Raw genomic sequence first — 24,645 nt, 5'->3', positions numbered from 1 at the left:
TTGCTCATCCGGCTGCCCACAATTCCCCTCATCCCTGTGCACACACGCCACTCCTCCCCATGGGAGGTGGAATCCATCGATTTCTCCTCCCTTTGCATCTCGGCGGGCGCTGTGACTTACTTTGACCAACAGAATGTGGCAGAAGGGATACATACTGTGCAAGTTTCAGGACCAGCCTTTAAAAAGTCTAGCAGCTCTGGCTTTTACCATCCTAGAATCCAGCTGCCATGCTGTAAGGAGGTCCTTATAGTGCTGGAGGACCACGGTGCCCCAGCCAATAGCCGGCACTAAGGCCACAGGTGTATGAGGGAGGCATTGGACCTGCCAGCCCAGCTGCCAGCTTAACGAAGCTGCGTGAGTAAGAGCCAACATCAATGGGGCAGAGGAGTCATTCAGGCAACCCAGAAAATTGTGAGAAATGATAGTTACTGTATTAAGCTACTAAGTTTTGAGGACTGTTATGCAGCAACAGGTAACTGGTTAGTTTCCTTCTCCTTGCCATGACCCACTATTGCCCTGGCACCACTGTGATCTGACTTAGGAAGAGGAACTAGACGCGTCTACACAAGCCTAATTGTTGTACTTAGATTAGCCAGTACGAGTTAATGATTCAGTGTGCTTTCACCTCATCTACCCTCGTGCAGTTTACTGAGATTTCCCTGAATTAGCGATGGGAGACAGGCTGTGCTGAGAATAACAAACCACTAGTCCTAAATTCCTAAAGTGAAGGATTTTAAAAAATGCTTTCACTTTTGGACCCCAAATCAGCCTCTTGTCCTTACAGTTCCCTCTACATTGCCATCTGCAGTATCATAATACGTCACTTCTCCTCAGTAGTGTTTGCTACCTCGGGATAACGTTCAGATTTCTCAGTATGGAGATCCTTTGGGTAGTGGCAGGAAGAAAGTGCCCACTGGCAGGGAAATGCCCCTGGAACTTTCATTCATTTGCGAGTGCCTGAGCCTCTTCAGGCACGTACCACAAATCAAATCCTGCCACAACAGAGTGAAGAAAAACACTCGTTTCTTATTATCCTAAGTATTTATGAAGGAAATGATATGATGTGTGAGATTTGTTCTAATAATACGTATTCCAGAAAAGAAAAAAAAAAGGTGTGTGGCAACGGGGGAACAGATGAAACAAGACTGACAGAACACTGATAACTGCTGGATATGGGGGATGGTTATGTGGGGAGGGAGTTGTCACGTCACCCATTCTATTTTCATGTATGCTTGAAATTCTTTATAATTAAGAGTTTAAGAACTTTTAAAATAATCAAGGCTCAATAATTGCTTAAAATAGATGGGCTATCAGCTAGGATTTAAAAAACCTCTTATAGAGAGGTTTGCTATGACAGGATAGGACTATGCACAAATGCAATGAGGTTTATACATTTGTCAGAAATTCTCTTTAACAAGAAAATTCTGGAGCCCAAATGAATGATATGCATCAAAGAATAGCTAGCCCCGGGGTTTTTAATAGAGATTCAAAGTCCCCTCAAGGATCCGCGATGGGTGGTAGTAGGTTAATAAACTGTCTTGATTAGACAGGCTGATGTATATCCCTCTGGAGGACGATCTAAAGCTTACATCAGATTTATAAAGGGATTGATAACCATCACCCTTCCTAACCACCGCCCCCCCCCCCCGCCCCAAGAAAACCTTAGGACATATTAAGCATATTTCCATGGTTAGAAATAGTTTTCAAACAGAAGACACAATTATGAGTTAAAGATGAGGAAAAAACGGTAAAGAAATAGTCTGACTTTACGACAAGGGCAGTACACCTTGTTTGTGACTCAGACTAAAGATGTGCAGGTAACTAGGGGTGTGGGCATTCCAAGAAGCACACAGGGAACAGCCCGCCTCCAGTATTCTTTCACATTTCTAAATCCAGAGCATAACAGGTGTTCGTTTCTCTTACTTATCAGGAATCCAGAGTCTAACGGTCCTGTCTCGTGAAGCAGATGCCAGTAAGTTTCCAAGTGGAGAAAACTGCACGCTGGTTACAATGTCCTTGTGACCCACATATCTGAAAGCTCTAGCTTGCGGCTTGAAACTCCACAGCATGAGAAACGTATCCCAAGAACCGGTAGCTATTAAGAAATAGAAGAACAAAACCACTGTGTGTTAAAACACAAATGTAGGCATGTCTCATTACAATGGCAGCATATCTAAGAACAAGACGTCCAGGTAACAGAGGGGCCTGGAGGTTGTGAGACAGACCAAGCAATGGCAAAAAATTTGTAAAAGAAACCCAAAGCCACATCACTAATATGCAAGCTTGGCTGTGTCCTATGTAGCCACAGAGCAGGATTATTGGCCCCTGTATTTGGTTAGAACTCAATGACTATTTACTAGAAGGAGGCAGCACAATACAACAGAGACACAGGAGTAGGAGTCAGTTCTGTCTCTCTCAGGTTGACTGCGAAAGTAACTTAATCTTTGTGTCACAAGGACTGAATGCTTTTCCTGAGAGGGCTGGATGAGAATGATTTTTTTAAACTGTTTATGCAGAGATAACTTCACAGTTATAGAACAGTCATAAAAATAGTATAAAGAACATTAATATACCCTTTACCAGATCCACCTGTTGTTACTATTTTGCCCCATTTGGTTTATAATTTGCTCCTGTGCGCACTCTTTTTCTGTACACAAGCATTGTATGTGTGGGCACACATACAAACACACAATTTTTTCTTCCTAAGCGATTCTGGGGTAAGTAAATTCATCATCATGGCACCTTTATTCCTAAATACTTAAGTGTATTTTTCTAAGAATAAAGATATTCTTTTACATACCAATAGCACTATAATCAATTTCAGAAAATTTACCAGTGACAGTACTTTAATCTACTGCTTTCCAGTTTTGTTAATTGACCAGTAATGTCTTTTATAGCTAGATAAGGTAATCTTAAAACACACTTTTTGCTCTGTTATGACATTCTACAATTAATAAAAGAGTCATGTGTTTCAGACATTAACTTAAGGTTTTAAGAAAAGGAAAACAAATGAAATCAACAGTGGAAATAAATGCCTTAAACAAGGAATGAAGAAATAAACAAATGGAAGATAGATCTAACTCTTGCCCTAAAACCAAATTTTATATATTCATGTAGCCCCAAAATAGCCCCAGTGAGAGGAACCAGGTCAATGAGAATCACTAAGTCTAGACTGTAGAATGTTTAGAAAAAAAAAACTTTATAAACTTGAAATACAATTAGTATTACTGTTAGAAGAGAAATATAAAGTCACTGAAAACCTTCTAAGTTCCTTAGCCATAGATAAAATTCATTTGGACTTGGCCTATGCAATGTTTCCATGTAAAATAGTTAAAGTGAGTTTATAAGCTGTATACTACCCCCTTTTTTTAAAAGTACAAAAAGTTGACATTCCATTACAGCTCATCAAATTATTAAATAAATCAGGGTTTGAATTATCTGGGGCTAATGTGGACAAACTAGGGAAAACAATGAATTATCATGTACATTATATTGGGGACTCTGAGTTCTAAGGTATGCTACAAACAAGAGCTACAAAAGGGAGTAAGACACAACCTCACGCCCTCAGGGAATCACAACAGAGCAGGAGATGCTTCATTAGACTATAATATCATACATGTTCAGAGGACTTTTATATATTATTTTTTTTTCTTCCAGGTTTGAGATATACATCATGAAATGATTACCACTATAGGTTTAGTGAATATTCATCATTTCATATTTCTCATTAAAGAAAAAGAAAAAAAAATTTGTTCTCCTTGTGATGAGAACTCTTAGGATTTACTCTCTTAACTTTCACATATAACAGACAGCAGTGTGAATTATATTAATCATGTTGTACATTACATCCCTAGTACTTATAAGTGGAAGCTTAAACCTTTTGACCATATTCTTAATGTTATATGGGGTAGTTAGTGGTCCTTTCCAAGGAAGGGACATGCGAGCAGAGACTTGAGTGAAATGAGGAGTGATCCAGGCTAAGACGTGAAGAAAGAGCACTCTGGGCAGGAGGGCTCCACATGTGAGGGCCTGAGACAGCCATGCACTTGTCAACCTGAGGAACAGCAAGGAGACCAGCATGTCCACAGGGGAGGGGAGAAAAAGAGAACAAGGGATGGAAGCCCAGAGAGAAGCTGATGCCAGCAAGGAGCCATGGTGAGAGGTGTGTATTTAGTTCTCAGCCACTGAAGGATTATAAGCAGGAGGACCTTGTGATCTGATTTAAGAAAACTGCCGCTCTGACAGTGAGAAAACGATGATCTTTGCAAAAATGACGTTGGGTCCACTGGGTATTCACAAGGAAAAAAAATGTACCTTGACTTCTACACTATACTGTACACAAAAGTAATTCCGCATGGATTGCGGATCTAAATGTGATCGGTAAAACAATAAGCTTTTAGGAGAGAACTTAGGGGAATATCTTCATGGCCATTGGGGTAGGCAACGATTGCTTAGATAATACCGGAAAATGACTAAATTACTAAAATTACTAAAAGAAAAGAATGATAATTTGTACTACACTAAAATTAAGAAATTTTGCTCATTGAAAGATACCGCCAAGCAAGTGAAAACGCAAGCCACAGAGACGAAAAAGATATTTACAATACATTTATCCAACATATAATAAAGAATATATAAAGAATCCTACAAATCAATAAGGAAAGGCAGTAAAATACGACAGGCAAATACATAGGCAAAGGGCTTAAACAGGCACTTCATAAAGGAGGCTATGCAAATGGCCGATAAACATATGAAAAGGTGCTCAAATCCATTAGTCACTAGGAAAGTGCAAATTAAAACCACAATAAGATATCACTACACTCTCATTAGAATGGCTACAATAAAAGAGATAAATAGTACCAAATCTTGGTGAGTATGTGTAACAAGTGGAGCTCTCAAATAATGGTGGTCGTTTTAAGCACCCTTGGAAAATTGTTTTGAAATCTGTTGAAGCTGAATGTACACTTACCATCTGACTCAGAATTTGACGCCTAGGTATATACCTACAGAAATTCTTATGCATGTTTAGCAGAAGACATGTACAATAATGTTGTGGAAGTACTATTCAAAGAAGACCAAAACTAGAAACCCAACTGTCCATCAAAGTAAAACGGATACAAAAGCTGTGGTATATTCATACCGTGCACCTAACGTGTAATTAAATTTCATTTATACGAAGTTCAAGAAGCAGCAAAACTAATCTATGGAGTGAGAAGTCAGCATAGAGATCATGTGGGTGGTAGGAAGGGAGGACAGTGGCTAGAAGGGAGCACAAGAGGGCTTCTCACTCTGGATGTTGGCAAAATGGGCATGTCACAGTTGTGGAAATTCTGCAAGCTGTCCAATTGTGGTACATATCTTACACTTTAATAAAATGTTTAGACGAAACGAACAAAAAATCTCACTCTGGCTGTTGTGTGGAGTATGCACAGCAGGAAGAAGGAAATCACTCAGGAGGCTATTGTAATAATCCGGCCAGAAGGTGGTGGTTTGGACTAGGCTGAAGGCTATGGAAATAGTAGAAGCAGTCAAAACCAAGATATATCATAAAGACGGGAGTCCACAAGGCTTGCAAACACATTAGATGTGAAGGGGAAAGAAAGAAAAGAAACAAAGGTGCCCAGCTTTTGGCGTGCGCACCCAGGTAAATCTTAGAGAGATTTAATGAAATTAAGGCATTTAAAGTATTAAGTGAAATAATACTCAGAAGACATGCGTGGCACATAGAAAACGCTCAAATGTAGCTATTATTACTGTCGTTTTAATTTGTGTTACTGTCTGCAGCAACAGTGTAGATAATACATTAAAGACTGGAAACTGGATGGGATCACTCAGGCAGTGAGTCTAGATAAAGAAGAGGGTGCAGATACTTAACCTGGAGAGAAGGGAGAGACAGGAAGGAGCCATAAATGGAGGGGGAGGGGGCAAGGAGACTGGTGTCCAGGAATTCAGGATGTGTTCCAAGAGGCTGACGGGCTGTGTGAAGTGCTTTGAAGAGATCTGGTTAAGATCAGGCCTGAACACGACCAGCTACATAATTTGGGGGGTCCAGTGTAAATGTGGAGGCCCTTGTGGGAAATCATTAAGAATTTCAAGACCATGATAGCAGAGCATTAAACCAAGTATGAGACCTACGCAACGATACAGGTCATTTGCCCAAGAAGCCAGCCCTAGGCCCGAGGATCAAACGTTGGCTTGGCAACAAGATTTGTTTCAGTGAAGTGGTGGGATCAAAGCTGGAATGGTGTGGGTGGAGGAGAAAATGGGAGGGAGGCAGTGGAGGGAGTTAATACACAATTGATCCATGAACTCACTGAAGGTTTACAGGGTCACTAATGTTTAATATGACAAGGACCAGAAAAAATGTTATTATAGGATCATGGTGAAGCAACAATTGATTAGGGGTGGCATGGGCTGGGTGGGGGAGAGGGGCAGAGGGCAGAGCCAGAGGAATGAGAACATGACACTTAACTGAGAAGGTGCCACAGGACTTGAGCCTTTACATATTTTGTCAGAAAAGGAAAAGGACATCTTAAGCAGAGTAGATGCTCAAAAATCATAAATTTAGAGTTGATGGCTACATTAAAGCAACATCTCAGCCTGAGATCCGCTAAAGAGAAGTGATGAGAGGGCAGGATGAACGCGTGGTTTAAAGGACAGCAAAACCTTACAGCAAGGTGGCATTTCCAAGCCCTAATAATTATGAAACACTAGAAGCAGGGATGTCCCAATTACAACTGTGTGGCTCAGGGTACACTCTACTTTTTCTTCCAAATTTCAAGAAAACAGAAAAAAAGACTAACAATCTACAAAAAGCCCATGAATGCATTCTTATTGGAAACTCTGAAAACCAACACTGAATTTCCCTCCTTACTTCCTTAACCCTGCGCCACCAAACCCTAATACCACAATAATAAAAGGTGTTTGATTATTGGTGTCAATGTTGTACAGTGTCAACCTGGAATTTGCTTTCATACATTTCTAGTGAACCACACCCTCTATAAACATTACCACATCATTTAAAATGTCAAAGCTTGTACCTAATCGTCATCTGACTCATCTATTTTAAGATAAACTATCAAAGGGAGGAAGTTAAAAATTTAACCATTAAATCTACCCATTTAAAAAAAAAGTATTTATATTTTAAAACAATAATCTATTGTTTCAAGAAATCCTCATTAGGACAAAAGAAAGAACAAAGTCCACAGTCACCTAGGCCAGTGTCAGGTCTCTGGAGGTGACAACAAAGAGCATACTAATGGTTTGCTCTCCCTAATGTCCAAAAGGCCAACAGTTATTGCGTCACCTTAAGTAGCAATAACTTTCTTTCCTCAACCCGAGCTCTCTCATTGATTTAACCAAAATCAACTACAGTTAACTGGAGGTTTGCTTTGCGAGGAATACCTTTTTCTGGAAAGAGATGGTACTGCCTCCCAATTATTGCATTTGTTGTTAAATTATCTTTTCTAACGGTAATAAATGTATATGATGCAGAATTCTAGTATTACAAGAGTATTTACCAAATTTCCTTCCAGCCCTTGGCCACCTGGTTTCCCTTCCTAGAGGCATAGTTAACATATTTGTTTAAGCACATAGGAGAGAGGATACTCATTTCCTTGAGTATCCTCCCGTGTGTTTAAGCAAATATGTGTGTCAAATTACTTTTTTTTCTGGATTTTTTTCTTCCATTTTTATTGAGATATAATTGACATACAGCACTGTATAAGTTTACGGTGTACAGCATAGTGATTTGACTTACACACATCAAATGATGACCACAGTAAGTTTAGTGAACATCCACCATCTCATAGAGATCCAGTAATGAAATAGGGAAAAGAATATTTTTCCTCATGATGAGAACTCTTAAGAGTTTACTCTCTTAACAGCTTTTATATACAACGTACAGCAGTGTCAATTATAGTTATACACCCCTAGTACTTATTTACCTTACATCTGGAGGCTTGTACCTTCTGACGACCTCCATCCAAATCCCCCTTCCCCCACCACTGCCTCTGGTAATCACAAATCTGATCTTTTTTAATGAGTTTGTTTTTTTCCTGTTGTTTCCTTGCCATTAGATTCAGGATATACACTTTTGACAAGAACACCACAAAAATTATGTTGTGCCCTTATCAGTGCATCATATCAGGGTACGCTTGGTATCTGTCCCAGTACTGGTGAGATTAACTTTGATCACTTGGCTTAGGTAGTTTTTGCCTTGTAAAGTTAGTATTTTTCCACTTTGTAATTAATTAGTATTTTTTCGGGAGATACTGTAAACTATATAAATATCCTCTTCCTCAATAAACTGTCACCCACTAATTTTAATTAATTAATTTATTTATTTTTGGCTGCGTAAGGTCTTTGTTGCTGTGAGAGGGCTGTCTCTAGTCACGGAGACCGGGGGCTACTCTTCTTTGCGGTATGTGGGCTTCTCATTGCGGTGGCTTCTCTTGTGTGTTGCGGAGCATGGGCTCTAGGCACGTGGGCTTCAGCAGTTGTGGCGCACAGGCTTAGTTGCTCCGCGGCATGTGGGATCTTCCCGGACCAGGGCTTGAACCCGTGTCTCCTGCATTGGTGGGCGGATTTTCAACCACTGTGCCACTAGGGAAGTCCATCACCCACTAATTTTAGCATCCTTCAATGATTTTCCAACCCATTATTCTTCCTATGGTTTACTAATTAATGTTTAATTAATGAACTAATGTTTAATTTGTTAATTTGTTACTTTAAGGAAGAATCTTCTCTTTTTCTCCACTTATCTACTTATTCAGATACTTGTTCGTATCAGTGTGAACTCAGATTATTTTACTCAGTGGGTTATAATTCAAAGCTATCATTATTTATTTTGACTCATATTGTTCCAGATTTGGCTAGTAAGAGCCCCTTAAAGCTGGCCTCTGTGTCCTTCTGATATGTGTCCATCATTTTGAATACTTCCTTACTTCTAGAATTACAAGATGTTCCAAGATGTACTTTCCCTGCTCCAGCCCCGGAATAGGTCTTTTCTCCCCAAGAAGCTCTGATTCCTCTTAATAGAGAGTGGTATTTAGAAACCAAGATCTGGAAACTATGTTTGCTCATTGCTACTGCTGTGACAGCTAACAGAACTAAGAAATAAGGTATAAATAGAAATCTCAGCAGGCAGAACTAAGAAAGCAGATATAAATAGAAAGCTGTATCTATCAATATGTAGAAATGAAGATAAAGATATTAAAAACCATGAGTTCATATTGATAACTCTAATTCCATCTAACAGCACCAAATACATTCCAGCCCTCCCTCTTCTTACATTTATAACTCTCTTCCCCCACAGTAAAAAATCTGGCTCACGTTACACTCAATATATTTTTGTTCAAGTCTAGAGCACGCAAACGGTTTCAGAATCACTAACCCACACCCCTGCAAAAAGCGGTGCTACTAACTAGAGTTCAGGGTGCAGTTTTACTCCTTTTGATCTTGCCAGCCTTGGTTTTATTCTTTATTAGAGCAAATCTACTTCAGTTTTAAATTTAGTTTTCGGGCATGCCCTTTATTTCAGATGTGGTCCTGATGCCTAAGGCCTGGCCTCCCTGGTGTCTCGCCTGAGATGCTGGGCAAGATCTCCCCTTTGTCTGAGCTAGAGCTGGAGCGCTCTAGCCCGGCATGGTCACTGGGCTCACCACTCCTCTTTCAGCCCGGCAGGAAGGGGTCTCCGCTAGACCTCACACTCTCTCAACTTGCACCTCAGCCAAAACTGCAGCAGGCCCCACAGACATCTGAGGCCACGTACCCCACTCAGCAGCAGCTTCTCAGGAACCCTGCCACACGCATTCAGCCCGGACACAGGCAGAAGAACTAAGACCTCTGCTCCGCTTTGCTCCACCTCTGCTGTGCAGCAGGAAGAGTGCCCCCGGGGAGAAAGCCAAGTAGGGAGGAGCTCACCTTCGTTGCAAGAAGGTGTTTCCTTCTCGCAAGGATCACCGGTTTACATTCCCTGTTTGCTCAATGCCCGAAAACAGTTGCCTCATATATTCTGTCTCATTTTACAGTTGTTTTCAGCTGGAGGGCAAGTTTGGTTACCAGTTACTATCGTGTCTGGAGGCAGAAGTTGGCCTTAGTCTTTTTAATAGCTGCATAGTATTCTATGGTGTAGCTATACCTTAATTTATCTAAGCAGTCTACCCTATTTAGGTTGTTTACAAATGATGCTGCAATGTACATGTGTCATTTCTGACATATGCAAAATAACACTGTGATAAATGCCCAAATGAATTATTGATGGGTCAAAGAGTACATATTTTAGAATTTACTAAAAAGGTCCATGTTCATAATATAGTATCTTTCACAACTTTATAAATTTGGATTATATTCCTCTTAGGCCTTTTCATTCCATAATCAAGAGAGTCCTAATAACTCAATCACCTCTATATAGAAATTCTTGAATTTTTCAATTATTGCAGAAGTCCCTCAATATATTTCCTACCCTCATTATGTTCTGCTTTAAAACCCACTACCAGAATGAAACTCAGCTCTCTAGTTTGAGGGCACCATGATTTTGTACTTTCTGTTGCATTTCCAGGTTCATGGTGGTCTTTGGTTCACAACAGAAACACTGGACCACCTTCTTCAGGAAAATATAAACAAGGAAATCTTCTAAGGAAATCTAAGAGAAGGAGTTCACTGTAAGTATTTTTTTTTTTGCGGTACGCGGGCCTCTCACTGTTGTGGCCTCTCCTGTTGCGGAGCACAGGCTCCGGACGCGCAGGCTTAGCGGCCATGGCTCACGGGCCCAGCCGCTCCACGGCATGTGGGATCCTCCCAGACTGGGGCACGAACCTGCGTCCCCTGCATCGGCAGGTGGACTCTCAACCACTGCGCCACCAGGGAAGCCCAACTATAAGTATTTTTAAGAAAAGAAAAATAAAATGTAATCCCCAGGCATACACATCCATAAACCCAGACAGAAGGGAGATGGTTGCACAATAAAAAGATAATATTCTAACCGTAACTAGATAAACTTTAATACCCTATCTAATACTTTCAGAATTGTTTGTACAATCCAAGCACTATGTAATAGTATAATTAAGTGATGGCACTGACTTAAAATTCCTGTCTGAATGAGGGAATAATTTTCTTGCTAGCTGACACTAAGTAGTTAGCTTGCTGGTGTAAGCAGAGTCTCAAAGGAGTTGTGACTGCTTTAAGAATAATCTTTAGTAATGACAATGTGGAGAAATTTAACGTATTCAAATTCTGTATCTCGATGAGGGGTGACAATCTTAACACAAACCCTTCTCGAGTTGTCACTGTGGGCCGAGTACTTTTAAGAACTTGGTAAACATCCTTTTACATAATCCTCACAACGAGGTAGGTGACCATTATTATCCCTTTTTTACAGATGAGGAAATGAGCCTTGGTGAGGTGAAGTAACTTGCCCAGAGTCACGCACGTTGAAAGGAGTAGAGCTCCGTGTTTAACTGGGTCTATCAGACTCCACAGCCGGGGCATTTAACCAAGAATCCAGTGCCTGGAGAAGCTCTGGGGATTTACTGATTATCCCCATTGGAATTACTTGGGGACCTTGTGAAAAACGTGTATTTCTAGTAAGTTACATTCTCTGGAGTAAAACCCAGGAATCTGAACTTTTGATCACTTTCTCAGTCCATTCTGATATATGTGGACATCTGAGAAATACTGCACTCTGCTACTGCCTCTCAGTGTGTACCCGAGCTTACTTTAGCGCTTGGGAGCAATTTTTAAAACTATAACAGTAGGAGGAACTTAAGTAAATCTGCTACACAGGTTGCCATCAAGAACCAGAATAGAAAAAGAATTTCTGGCAAACTTTAATTATAGTTTCACTGTGAGGAAAATAACTTAAAAATTCACAATTTCATTCTGCCTCTATTCAGAAAGAAAAAGGAGATATAAACTTGTCCTATACTGTCATTTACTCTACAAACGTCCCACAGATTAAATAGGGAATGAATCAATGACAGGGTAACCTTGAACACAAAAAGAGGAAAAGGTGACAACATCAATGTTAAAATATATCGTTTTAAATGGAAACTTCTAAAGTGCAGCTCAGATTGTGCACGTCACATGAAAATGCTCTTAAACTCTTCTAACATTTGTATAAACTTAAGTGTGCCCCTCTGGAAAACTGCCCTAATGGAAAAGAGTGTGGCTCCAGAGGCCGACTGGAAGTCAGGCTCACCCAAGCTCTGCTGCTTACTAGCTATACCGCCTCAGCAAAGTTACTCAACTTCCAGTTTCTGTCTGCATAAAGAGGGATGGTATTTCACAGGTGGTCATTTTTTCCCATCCTCTCCTCTCTGATCACCTTCCAACTCATCCTGTGAAACCCAAGAGCTCACCACCTTCCAAGAGGCTACTGAGTATAAATCCACCATGCTTCATGCTGTTTCCTCCAGTCATGACCAGGAATTTAAGCCTTCAGCCTCTCTGGTCATCAATTACCCTGCACTCTCTCCCATAATGCTCCAGATAGCCCCTTAGCTGACCCTGGTACCCATGCCTGCTCTCCTTCCCCAAAGCTACCACAGGCCAGAGAAACACCCACTACATGATCCCTCTTGTATACACATCCTCCTCTCTGAAAGTCCCTCCTCCTACTAACCTACTTACACTTTGACTCTGCTCGGGGACATCAAGTTCCCTGCAGCCCTTTCAAGCAACAATCATTTTCTCTTTCACGCTTCAGGTCTTTCTCTCCGTTCTAACTCCTGGTATTATTAGTTCATTCAACAGATATCTCACCCCTACCACATGTAAGGCATGGTGGGCGGGGTGGGGAGAGTCCTAAGTAACGATACAGGCAAAAATCTCTGAATAGGGAGCTTAATTTTTTTTTTAAATTTAAGTTTGTGTGAAGCTTTATTTCATTTAAGTAACTTCTTTGGGTTTCAGTAGACGCATTGTTTTAATGAACATTTCAATAAATGCAAAATCAAATATGCTGGCAGGTCACAAACTTATCTGAAAATTGCAGGAGAGCTCTTGACTCGGGCAGCATTTTCAAGTGCTAAAATCTATACTGCATCTCAGACACAGGATCTTAATGGAAGAAAATATCTTTCTCCAAAGCCATGTGAACAGTACACCTATCACCGTTCTCCCAGCAAAATCTGCTTTAGCCATGATAACACCCAAAGCAAAGACCAATGATTATCTTGCCAGCACTTGTCCATGTGCCTCTTTGTGCTGAACTACTTTATTTGTAAAACAGGGAGCCCTGGTATAGGCTTAAATTTAAGCAGAGAAGAGGGAAACAAGTCAATTAGCAGGCAAGCATATCACTTTAAATTGTGCTAAGAGACATGAACGATAAAGCAGGATGTCACATGAGAATTTTTCATGGGCATAGAATACTTTATTCAGATGGAGTAATCAGTGGCATTTTAAGTGGAGGCGTGAAGCACAGGAAGGAGCCAGCCAACCAGAGTGAGGTGGTGAAGAATATTTCAGACTAAAGGGACAACCAGGCCTCTCCAAAGACCTTTTCTTCCATGCTTCCTCAGCAGCCCATTCCATGGTCAAACCCTGGATTTTGCCGCCAGCAGAACCAACACTTCCCTGATTGCTAAATGAAACCCACTACCCTTTGACAACATGCTTTTCTTATAGCTTCTTTTCTGGATGAGCTTCTAACTCATCCAGAACTCCAATCCATTGACCTATGTTCTCCACTGAGGCTCTCTATCACTATCTTCATTTCACTATCTGATTTATAATCCTCACTTCTCTCCTTATCCAAATTATAAACCCCTTCTTACACATATATTCAATCCTTTGACTTTTCCTCCTTCCTTCAAATTCCTCTGGCAAAATCCCAGTCGCTCTGCCTTTTCTGAGACTGTATCTGTGCCAGTGAGAATTGCTAGACACACTCCCAGGAAGACTGGAAATACTATAAATTCATGATCGCTAATTGCACACGGATCTTCCACACTACCCAGTGGTGCTCAATTCTATAATAGTTCCCTTCCCCACTCTTTCTAATGACTATTTAATATCTTCTTCTCTCTCTTCTACATTTTTACTCCACTGTATCTACACCTTGGCTTTCATAATACCTTACTATAATGGGTTCCCCTCCTATTTTTCCGACTATTCCTTCTTTGATTCTTTTGTCATTTCCTCTTCTGATCCAAAGGTTGGAGAGCCTTAGGACTCAGAAATGGACCATTTGCCCTCATTGTTCTATGTTTTTCCCAGGTGACCTCATCTATTCCCATGACTTTAAATACCATTTGTATGCTAGTAACTCCCAAATTTCTCTTTCCCAGGCTATCACCGAGTTTGAAGACCACCATCCTAGTCTGAACCACCATCATCTCCTGCTGATATAATAGCTCCTAACTGATTTCTCTACTCACAGTGGTCCAATCTCCACGTGGTAACCAGAGTGATCTTTTTGAGGTATAAATCATATTGGATCATTCCCTCATTTAAAATCCTTCAACAAATTTCCATGACTCTCAGAACAAAAGCCTAAAACATGCCCTCTTAGTTTCCTGTGGCTGCCATAACAAATTACCAAAAGCTTGGAGGCTTAAAGCAACAGAAATTTATTCTCTCACGGTTCTGGAGGCCAGAAGTCCAAAATCAAGGTGTTGGCAGGATCACACTCCCTCTAAAGGCTCTAGGGATTTCATTCCTTGCCTTTTCCAGCTTCTGGCGCCTCCAGGAGCTCCTTGGCCAGTGGCTCTATCATTTCGATCTCTGACTTCACGTGGCCTCCTCCTCTTATCTCCTCTGTATGTCTCATTTTAGGGCCCACCCAGATAGTTCAGGAGGATCCCTGCTCAAGATCCTTGATTACATCTGCAAAGACCTTTTCTTTCAAATAAAGTCACATTTACAAGTTCCAGGGATTAGGACATGGACATATCTTTTGGGGGGTCGCCGTTTAACCCACTATAGCCTCCAAAGACAACTCAAGCTGCCTCGGCCTCCCCCTGCAATTTCACCTCCCAAAGCTCTCTTTCTTCATTTGTTTACAGGCTCTACCCATTCTGGCCTTCTTTTATTTCCTTGATCAAGGACAAGCTCTTTCCCACCCTTGATTTTTGCTTATTCTATTCTGTCTCTAGTCTTTGCCTAGCTAGCTCCTCCTTCAGGTCTTGAGCTAAATCTAACTTCCACGGAGAAATGTTCTTTGACCCCATAAACTTAAGTACTTTGCCCCAGTTTTCATCCCTCAAAGAAACCTGTTCCTTTTCTTCACAGCATTTGGTTGTTTTCCAGTTTCAAGTTGTATCTGCACATGATTTGTATGTGTACTTGTTAATATCTGTCTCTATCACTGGACTGTGAATTCTTCATACCATCATAAGAAGCACACCTGTTTTGTACATCTCTGTATGTACACCCAAGCATAAGACAGCACCTGACACATAGCAGAACTTTAAAGAAAAAAAAAAAAGAGTACTAAGTAAATAGAGTACCTCCTATTCCTTTTATGAAGAGGATTAGATAAGTGTAAATAAATGGGTTAGAATGATGATCAGACAGCTGAGGACACTGCTGGCCTGCAGCAGACATCCCTTCCCAGCCAGCCTGGGAAATGATCAAGTTGGGCACAAAAGGAAAAGTAGTATCTGACTACTAACTAGCAAGTTAGAAGGAGTTCTCTAGTCTTCAGTTCTGCCACAGACAATTATATACTCTGGGAACTCGTTTCACCTTTTATAATAATCTCTACCTCCTGTTCAAAAGGATTGAGGTTTTTTTGAAATCTTAAGAAAAAACTCCAATACAAACTGGTTTCCACCTGCACCCTCATATGAAGCTCGGAGATTCACATATTTATCTAACTTCCTTAATTCTGCTGAATTACAGCATGACTCAAGTATCAACAATAAATACTGCTGGCCTGTTTTAAAGTCTACTATGCACAGAGGGACAGAGAAAAGAGCAATCTTTTCTGAGACACATGAAATTCTCCAGCCTCTTTTTCTCCCCTGAACTTTTTTTTTAATTGAGATACAATTCACATACCACAAATTCACCCTTTTAAAGTGTACAATTCAGTGTTTTGCCCAAAGTTGTACAACCACCGTCACTAATTCCAGAACATTCTCATCACCATCACCACACCCTCCAAAAAACCCATCCTCATTAGCAATCATTCTCTATTCCTGCCTCCCCCAGGCCCTGGAAGCCACTAATATTGTCTCTACGGATTTTCCAGTGTTTTCTAACGTTCATGAAACTGAAACACAGAGAGATGAAATGATCTGCATAGGGTTGCAGTCATTTAGAAACTTACTAGCAAGATTATATTACTCATTATTAGGAAGATTATAACATATATTTATAGTAACGTTTTAAACTGTACATAAAAAAAAAGATCAGTGAAAATATGTTTAGCTTGACTACACATATCCTAAACGTGGCTATAAGACATCTGATATACAAAGCGGAGTCCTTGGGCTGGTGATGCTCAGGCAGTGTTTCAGGCCAGGGAGAGGCAGGGGTGGAGGGTGTTTGGAGGGAATCACTAAAAGAGGGACAGAGATGCTACTGGTGGACAGGAATTGCACTTAGGGACAGGGTGATGCAGAGAGAAGGTTGAGGGAAATGGGAAGCTATGCAGTTTACAGGACAGACATTTCTTTTCGGCCCAGGGTTCTGAAATTTGTGCTAAGGTGCCCACGTACCCACTTGCCTCCTTCTATAGTGTCCCCAATTTGTCCCAGAGATCTCCGATCATTTCCAGTTTGTTTATGAGTAGTTAATGCACGAGTAGTGTTAACACCACTTCAGAATACTTGCTGGTTAATGACACTTTGCAAGATAATACATGAAATTCAACTTTTTAAAACATTCTACTGCCTGCATTGTCAAATAAGTAAAATAATTACAAGCTAACTTACTTCTATAACCATCAATAAATGTGTACACAGGAAGAGTGACCCCAGGGACTAAAATCATCAGAATCCATTTGCAAAAATAATTAGGCACACATTTTATTTTATATGTCTTAATCAATATTGCAAATACCATTGACAAAAGGAAAGAAGGATGGAAACCGCTCATCACACACAAAAAAATTCATCATTCAAAAGAGATTAATCTGAACCTCAACATTCCTTGTGCTCATTTTAAAACATTATTAAAACATCAATAGAAAAGGACAAAAAAGTCAAAACTAAGTATTTTATTAATTAAAATTGAGACCCTAAACCAACTAAAATTACACAACTGAAAAATAACCTATCATCAACCTAGAAAAGTGAGATTTGCCAACAATTAATGAATACTCAGGAGCCTACTACTGGGTGCACAGACAAATCTTCGTTTACAAACAAGTTATTCTGAGTTATAGAGATCCTGTAGATGACCAGATTATCATTTTTTTAAATGGCTGCTAAAAATGACTATTTACTCAACATATTCATAGAACTGAACACTAAATAACATAGTGACCATTTAAAGTTGAAACTTCTTGTCTATCAAATTTTTTATAAAACTGTTTTTAAGCATATAAATTAAAAGATCAACTCTTAATTACTGCAAAAGAGAGCTTTGGTACCAATAAATTAGAAGTAGGCAATCAAAATATACTTTGTAGTTTTACAGTGTATTTTAGGAATTAAATTGGAAATGCCTATATATGAAAATTGGGTCTCATTCTTCCGTTACCTACATTACTGTGAGGAATGAACAGCCCACTGATTCCAAATTACTGATATAAATAAAACACTAGCCTAAAATTTCTTCCAAAAAGATTAACAGGTCACACCCTGCAATTTAGGCAAAAGGTAAATAAAGAATTAAGCGCTTTACTTTTCAATGCTCCCTTTTTTTTCGATGGGAGCAGCAAGATTCTAGAATAAAAATAATTCCAGTAAGTACATTTAGAATATGTCAATCTTAGTTTCCCATTTGATAGGGGGCTAAGAAGAACAACAAAAATAAATAAAAAGAGAAAGGGTGATTTTTAAAGACGAAAAGGCAGACTGAGCAAGGGGTGAGGGTGGGTTTAGGAGCATATCTGCTGCCAATTAACCACATCAGAGCAGATTACAAACCCTCCTAAATTGTACCCAGGGCCATGCACACTGCACATGGAATCTGGACAATTCTTTGCTACATAAAGTTATTAACACATTTTTATTTTAAGAAACAAAAGAGAAACAAAATATTCAAAATACATAGCAATTTTACTTTTTGAAATGGTTATCCTACAAACTTTTCTTAAATTTAGATTTTGCAAAGTTCCTACTCTCCAAGTCATCAAGTAGACACCGAAAACAACTTCCGAGTACTGTGGACTGATGCTTTATGGAGCATGCATTTTTCACAAATCTAGACCACAATGAACTAATTAAGATTTAATTCTGAATTCAGCCTGTGATTGAATTCTGGATACAACATTGGAATAAAACCAGTAAAAATAATTTTTTAAAGTATGTTTACTTCTTGCATAATTTAGTTTGGAAAATATTCATATTCTTAACCCAAAAGATAACTTTTAGAGTTTGAAAGATTAAAGATAAAAAACAAAAATTGGTTCAGCAATTGTCAAAATAAAATGAATACAAACACTGACCACAACTCTCCATTCAATCCAAAATAAACCACTTCAGTTGAGCTCAGCTCACTTAATTTTTAAAACCATTTCTTTTTTTCCAGCTTCATAACTGGACTGAACGTTGCGCAACAACATTACCTACGTTAGCAGGGAGGAAATAAAGGTGTTGTAAAGATTGCACAGTGACTGAATGTACAAGCATAACATTTCAGAGCTGGAGAGATCTTCAAGACCTGCTCCAGCACCCACATTTTACAGATGAGAAACTGAGGCCCAAACTAAGTCAATCAAATGACTTGACCAAAGTCACAATCATCGGCTGAGCCATTCATTCAGTCAGTCAATTCACCCACAACTACTGACAGCTGCCTAAGCACCAGGCTCAGGGTTAGGTGCAGAAAACAACCTGGAAGGCAGCATCCACCATTGCCAAGGCTATCTTTTCCCCTTGTTTTCTTAAAATTGATCCTTAAAAGTCCTAATCAGCAAGAAGTCTGTAGGAGAGTTCCACAGCTTTTGTAGATGTGGGCCCACTTTCAGTTTCACACATTTCAGTAAATGCAGCTGTCCTCTATTGTGTTAATTTTAAGTGATTAAGCATTTACTTTAAGTGATTAAGCATTAACAAAGAGAAGCACAGTATTCTGAACGAGTCCCTCTCCAATACATTCATAACTTAAGGAAGTGCAATCAGAAAATGCCCTACACACACAAACAAGTTCACAGAGAGGACAGCTTACAAAATCAGAGTGATGTGAGGTATCAATATAGATCAGTTAAGTCCAATAGCTCAAGTTTGCAGTCTGGAATGTAAATATCTCTCATTTCATTCAGATATGGGTATATTTTTCTGAGATGTCTGTATGTTAAAAAGACCTCTAAACTTACATTCAAATTCACATCTAATGACACATATGTCTAAACCAGGTCTTTCTCCTTAAGATTAACTTTCCTTGATTTCTATTTGAGTAAAGGAAAATTAGAATTAAAAAAATAAACAAAACCTAAAATTTAATGTGCTGGCTAAAGGAAATTGAAATTCTATGTACAATAAAAATAGCAATAGCTCAAACTGCACATTTATGAGTTTTTTTTTTGTTTTTTTTTTGATGGGATGCGCAGTGAACTTACCCATCAAAATAAATCATCCCTCGTTTTGCATGGACTTTTACGTCCTTTAACATTAAGTCTGGCACTTAAATGTTTTGTGTATCTCAAGTCAAATTCATTAAGAAGAGACCATATTGACAAAGCTTTTAAATAAAACCCATAAGTAAGGCACTTTGAAATATTAAACAGCAGCTCTCTGTGTACCCAGTTTCAGTGTTTTTACCAAAATGATCCACAGCTTTTACAGAGCTCTTGCAGATGACCACTGGGTGAATGCTGATAAACTTAATCTTCACTGAGGCTCTCTGAAGGCTCTTTGACTTTCCTCAAGCTATCGTCAGCTCAGGACGAGAAAGTGCTGTTATGCTCTTCTATTTCTCAAACTTCCAGATTTGATTTTTATCTAAAGCATCACAAGTTCTCATTTGAACATCAGGCCGGCCCTCAGGTGTCCGGTAAGCACTAAGACACAGTCCTGAGTGGGGATGAAAAATGGTTCCATCTTCTTTAAAATACCAAATAATGTTTGCTGGAACAGGAAACCCATCTCTGGGACAATTTTGCATTCCCACGTGACTTTTTTGCTCAGGAACCTCTGCACATAACTCTGTCACTGAATTAAACCTTATTTCTTTGTTCGAAGTATATTCAAAGAATTGATTGCCTCCTTGACCGTGGCATCCAAACAGTGAAAGGTTAGCACCTGTGGGGTTGTTGTCAGGAGAATTATAATCTAAACATTCAGAAGAGATCCCAATACTGCGAATAGCTCCGTGCCAGCCTGGCCTATCCTCTGGAACATGTAAATTAGAAAACACATTTTTCAAATACCAGTCAAAGCTCTTGCACCTCAGCCGTTCTCGTAGTAATTTTCTTTCAGAAATATCGCCATAAGCTTCTTTCCTTGCTGGAGGGTTTCGATTGTAGAAATGCTCTTTGTACCCGTCCATCCACACTTCCGCTGCCCGAGCAGTATTCTGCAGGAAATTGGGCCGAGCATATGGCGCCCGCTTGGGGAAAACGTGGCCCACGTGAGAACAGGGGTGGATCTCCAGTTTACCTCCACACTGCCACACCCTAAAAGACAGCTCCAGATTTTCACCTCCCCACACTTCCATCCCAGTGTCATAAGTTCCAAGGTACTGAAAATATTTTTTGCTGACAGCAAACAGTCCTCCAGCCATGGTGGGTGATCTGATTGGGTCAATTCTCGATTTCCTCCTCTCCCTTTCATGTTTGGGGACAGAATGCCACTGGAACGTTAGACGCCAGTCAAACCCACCAATCATGGGCTCCCCAGTCTGCATGTAGAATTCAAAAGTATTCCAATCAATGGTGTCTATAACAGGACAAACAATTGCTGTTTCATCTTTAGCAATCCTTTCCAAAAGTGGCTCCAGCCAACCAGTATTACACTCACAGTGACAATCCAGGAAAGTGAGGACATCCCCAGTGGCAAAAGTGGCCCCAATCAGACGGGCCCTAACCAGCCCCTCCCGCTTATTTGTTCTAATCAAGCGGACTCTATCGAGATTGCTGATATAAGTTTCAAGTTGTGTCTTCAAATAAACTCTGTCGCTCAAGTCATCGACTAAGATGATCTCCTTCAAAAGGACTGCAGGAGAAGTTTCTAAAACACTGTGGATGGTGCGGAGCAAAGTCGACCAGGCTTCATTATAGAAAGCAACGATAACAGAAGTGGTGGGAAGTCTCCTATAGTTAAATTTCTTGGATTTACACTCATACATTCTTTTATCCTCTATGTGGCGGTGCAGGGAAATCCTGTCACTGAGGTAAATATTAATGGCATATCTCTCAATGAGTTCTTCTTTCTGCTTCAGTTCACTCTCCTTAAGCTGGAGTGTGCTGGCCTTCCCCCACTCCCCAAGTGCATGGGAATCTGCAGGGGGCTTCTCATAAAGCGGTCGAGACAAATCCACTGCTTTCTTCCCGGAGTCTGAGAGCTGTTTTGGGCCCCGCTCCCTGGTAAGGCCGGCTCCTGGGGAGGCATGGAGAGTGGAGACGGAGAGTTCCACCAGGAGATAGGCCACTGTTAAAAGCGCCAGCAGCAGGCAGCTTTTGCCTGCCCACGTCCACCTCACGGCCATCCGGATCCTCATTGCTGGGGCGCGGATGCGGCCACCAGAGCCACCACGCAGGGGAAGGGCTGCGGGACCCGACGCTGGAATTCCGGGCTCAGGTAGAAGCGAACTTCCCAGCAGGTTCCTCCTTTCATGCAGGCGCTCGGCTCCTTTCCAGCCGCGGGGGCTCCCCGGGGGTCACCTAAGACCACCCCGTGCTCGGCCTCCGGAACAGCCCCAACGCCTCTCTCCCCACTTCCTCCTGCTGGTCTCACAACTTTTCACAAACTCTCCTGCCAACACTCCTCCCTCCCGGGGCCGAGGACAAACTCCGCCCCTTCCCACTTACTCCTCCTGGTGGTTAGTTCGCGAAAGTCGTCGGCCAGGCCCAGCCCTACAGGCGACCCTGCGGGGCCGGGCTGTGGGCCGGGATGACCAAGGTGGCCCCAGCTCGGGCCCACTCTGGCTCCGAATGCATCTCGGCCGCTTTCAACACCACCTCCACCCATACGTCCTCAGTGGTTCTCGCGGGGGCCCGGCGTGGACAGGAGGCAAGGGTTCTGACCGGTTGAGCGTCTCATTACAAAAAGAAAAATAGAAAACTTACCAAGTTGTTTGCCGTCGGGACTAAAGTCCGCGGAGGTGATCGCCGCTTTGTGGCCCTTAAAATAACGCTGCAGAACGGGGTCCTCCTGGGAAGGAAAGTTGTCAAGTTTTGAAAGCAGATGCTGACCTCGAATTTGGGGGGGGGGGGTCGGGCATCAACGCTGTCCCCTCCCCCGGAGGCCGGCCCGGGAACGGCCGCATCGAAGGTGGGTGTGCAGAGCAGGAGCGCCCCGCGCGAGCACACGCGGCCACCGCTACAGGGGGACGCCGAGCGCCAACTTCCCCAGTAGAGCCGGCCGAATCCTCCACTCGCGCTTCCCAGAACCGAGCGCACGCAAGGGACCACCTGGGCAGCTCCATTTAAATGCACGTTCCGGGACCCCGCCCGCTGGCACGCAGTCACAGGTGCGAGGCGGGGCCCGGGCTTCGGTACTTTTCAAAAACTTCCCAGGTGATTCTGACGCAGGCTCTCCACGGAAACCCTCAGAGAATTCTGGGGTCCATGGGGCTGCCGGGGCTGTCGGAGCTCCGGGACTCGGGGAGGAGTGCCCGGGAGCTCGGCCAGGGCTCTGCGCTCCCGGTGTCCCAGTGGCAGAGGACGAGTCACCGGCGCCCCGGAGCGAGGGGCGAGGAGCTAGCGGCTCGGGACCCAACTGAGGACGTCTGCCTCCATCTCCCGCCAGGTGCGGGCGCGGCCCCGACCTGGCTCCCCAGCCGGCGGGACCGGCTCCGGGGTGGCGCACCCCAGCCCGTCCTTACCGGGGCGGAGGCCATGGGGGGAGCGGTTGGCTCTTGGCTCCTGCCCCCTGCCCGTGTGGGGAATCGGGGGAAGGGAGGGGGCGAGGTACGAAGGGGGACCTTGCGGCGCCCGGAACAGTCTGCCCGGAGCGGCAGCGCCTCGCGGTCACTACAACAACGGCCCACTCAAACCCCGCGCTCCAGGCATGGCCAGCCGAGCCCCGAGGCTCCGCCCGCGCCGTAGAGAGCCTGGCCTCCGCCACCTGGCAAGCGGGAAGCCCCGGGGTCAGGTGCCGGCACACATCAAAGCCAACTTTTACTAACACCTGCGCTCCCCACGACTTGACACAAGTAGGAGGGTAGTAACCGGGATAGAAAAGAGACCGATGGGTGGGAGAGGGTAATGAGCCTGTGATCGATGCAATCAGAGTTCTATTACACGTTAAAGAGACAGCCCGCGCGAATTTCAAGCTGGTCCCAGACAGCTTATGACGCACAAGAGAGTTTGATGCGAAATGGGGCCGCTTGCTATTTATTAATATACCCAAAGGAACTAAACCTCTGGAGGACAGGCTTGAATTTATTTAATCACAAGTTTTCACACAATGCCTGGCTTGTTATAAATGTATATACTGTATAAACGTGATGAATGCATTAATGTTGTGAATCCACTTAATGGTTTTCTGCTGTGCGTTTTCTATTCCAATCTCATTTGCATATGCTTTAGAGCAGCAAAGTGATACAGCAGCATATTTAAACTTTTTAGGAAGACGTAGAAAGGAACATATTGTTTTGTTTAAATTATTGGGCAATATAGTAACAAAAGCCTTTGCTACAGTAGGCTTTCTTGCACAGAATATCATTGAGCTTCAGCAACACTATGAAGTTAATAGAGTTACAAAATGTTACCAACCTTTACAAATTATAAACTTGATTCTTATTTTAATTTAATTATCAACGATCACACACAGCTCTTCCAGTTCCAAGTCCATACCCTTTTTTACCCTGCCTCAAAGCTTAAAGGACTCAGCTGAAAATTATATACAGAAGATTCTGGGCAGCATAAGATGGCATAATAGATCACAGCTGGTAAGATACACATTCTATGCAAATGAAAGATAAACTATACACCAAAATTACAGATTAACTAGTTGTCTAGTGATAGAATTTAGTTTTAATGAGTACTATACATAGCAATCAAGCAAGTAGGAAATAGCTTTAGACTGCAACATTAGTTCAAGTATATGTTTGTTGAATATCTCCTGTATATTTGGCTCTGAGGAGTACAAAGGTGACTGAGGTATTTTCCCGGCCTTTAAGAACTCAACAATCTAGGTTTCTGAGTTTCATATTTTAACATGAATAATGATGATTTAGGGCAGGGGTCCCCAACTTCTGGGCCGCGGACCGCTGCAGGTCCGCGGCCTGTTAGGAACCTGGCCATACAGCAGGAGGTGAGTGGCGGGCGAGCCAGCAAAGTTTCATCTGCCGCCCCCCCATCGCTCCCTCGCTCGCATTACCGCCTGGACCTTCCCCCCACCTCCCCTGCCACACATACACACACTC

At 42.0% G+C, this 24,645-nt stretch overlaps 2 protein-coding genes across 6 annotated transcripts in view; both read right to left on the bottom strand.

The window, feature by feature from the left end:
• POC1B (POC1 centriolar protein B) overlaps window positions 1-23,259 on the bottom strand; it is a 107,418-nt gene extending 84,159 nt beyond the window's left edge. For 4 of the 5 annotated variants that reach the window (XM_019918527.3, XM_073788357.1, XM_019918525.3 and 1 more), the window contains exons 1-3: window positions 23,101-23,259; window positions 22,343-22,427; window positions 1,924-2,095 (exon numbers count right to left, since the gene is read on the bottom strand). In XM_019918527.3, coding sequence (XP_019774086.2) covers window positions 1,924-2,095; window positions 22,343-22,427; window positions 23,101-23,115 — 272 coding nt within the window. In that variant the 5' untranslated portion in view covers window positions 23,116-23,259. Of the gene's footprint in view, window positions 1-1,923; window positions 2,096-9,772; window positions 9,792-22,342; window positions 22,428-23,100 lie in introns of those variants that run through there. The other variant, XM_019918529.3, reaches the window with a different exon arrangement.
• Window positions 17,153-22,321, bottom strand: GALNT4 (polypeptide N-acetylgalactosaminyltransferase 4). Its single transcript, XM_004324083.4, has one exon. The coding sequence runs from the start codon at window positions 21,772-21,774 to the stop codon at window positions 20,026-20,028; it is 1,749 nt and encodes a 582-aa protein (XP_004324131.2). The 5' UTR covers window positions 21,775-22,321; the 3' UTR covers window positions 17,153-20,025.
• Window positions 23,260-24,645: the final 1,386 nt, after the last annotated feature.

The sequence above is a fragment of the Tursiops truncatus genome, chromosome 11, assembly GCF_011762595.2.
Source record: "Tursiops truncatus isolate mTurTru1 chromosome 11, mTurTru1.mat.Y, whole genome shotgun sequence".
Taxonomy (NCBI): Eukaryota; Metazoa; Chordata; class Mammalia; order Artiodactyla; family Delphinidae; genus Tursiops; species Tursiops truncatus.
This window is presented reverse-complemented; position numbering and strand designations above follow the sequence as displayed.

What these genes read in the sequence shown, in the direction of transcription:
- GALNT4 (XM_004324083.4), bottom strand. Translation starts at nt 21,774, where the DNA reads ATGAGGATCCGGATGGCCGTGAGGTGGACGTGGGCAGGCAAAAGCTGC.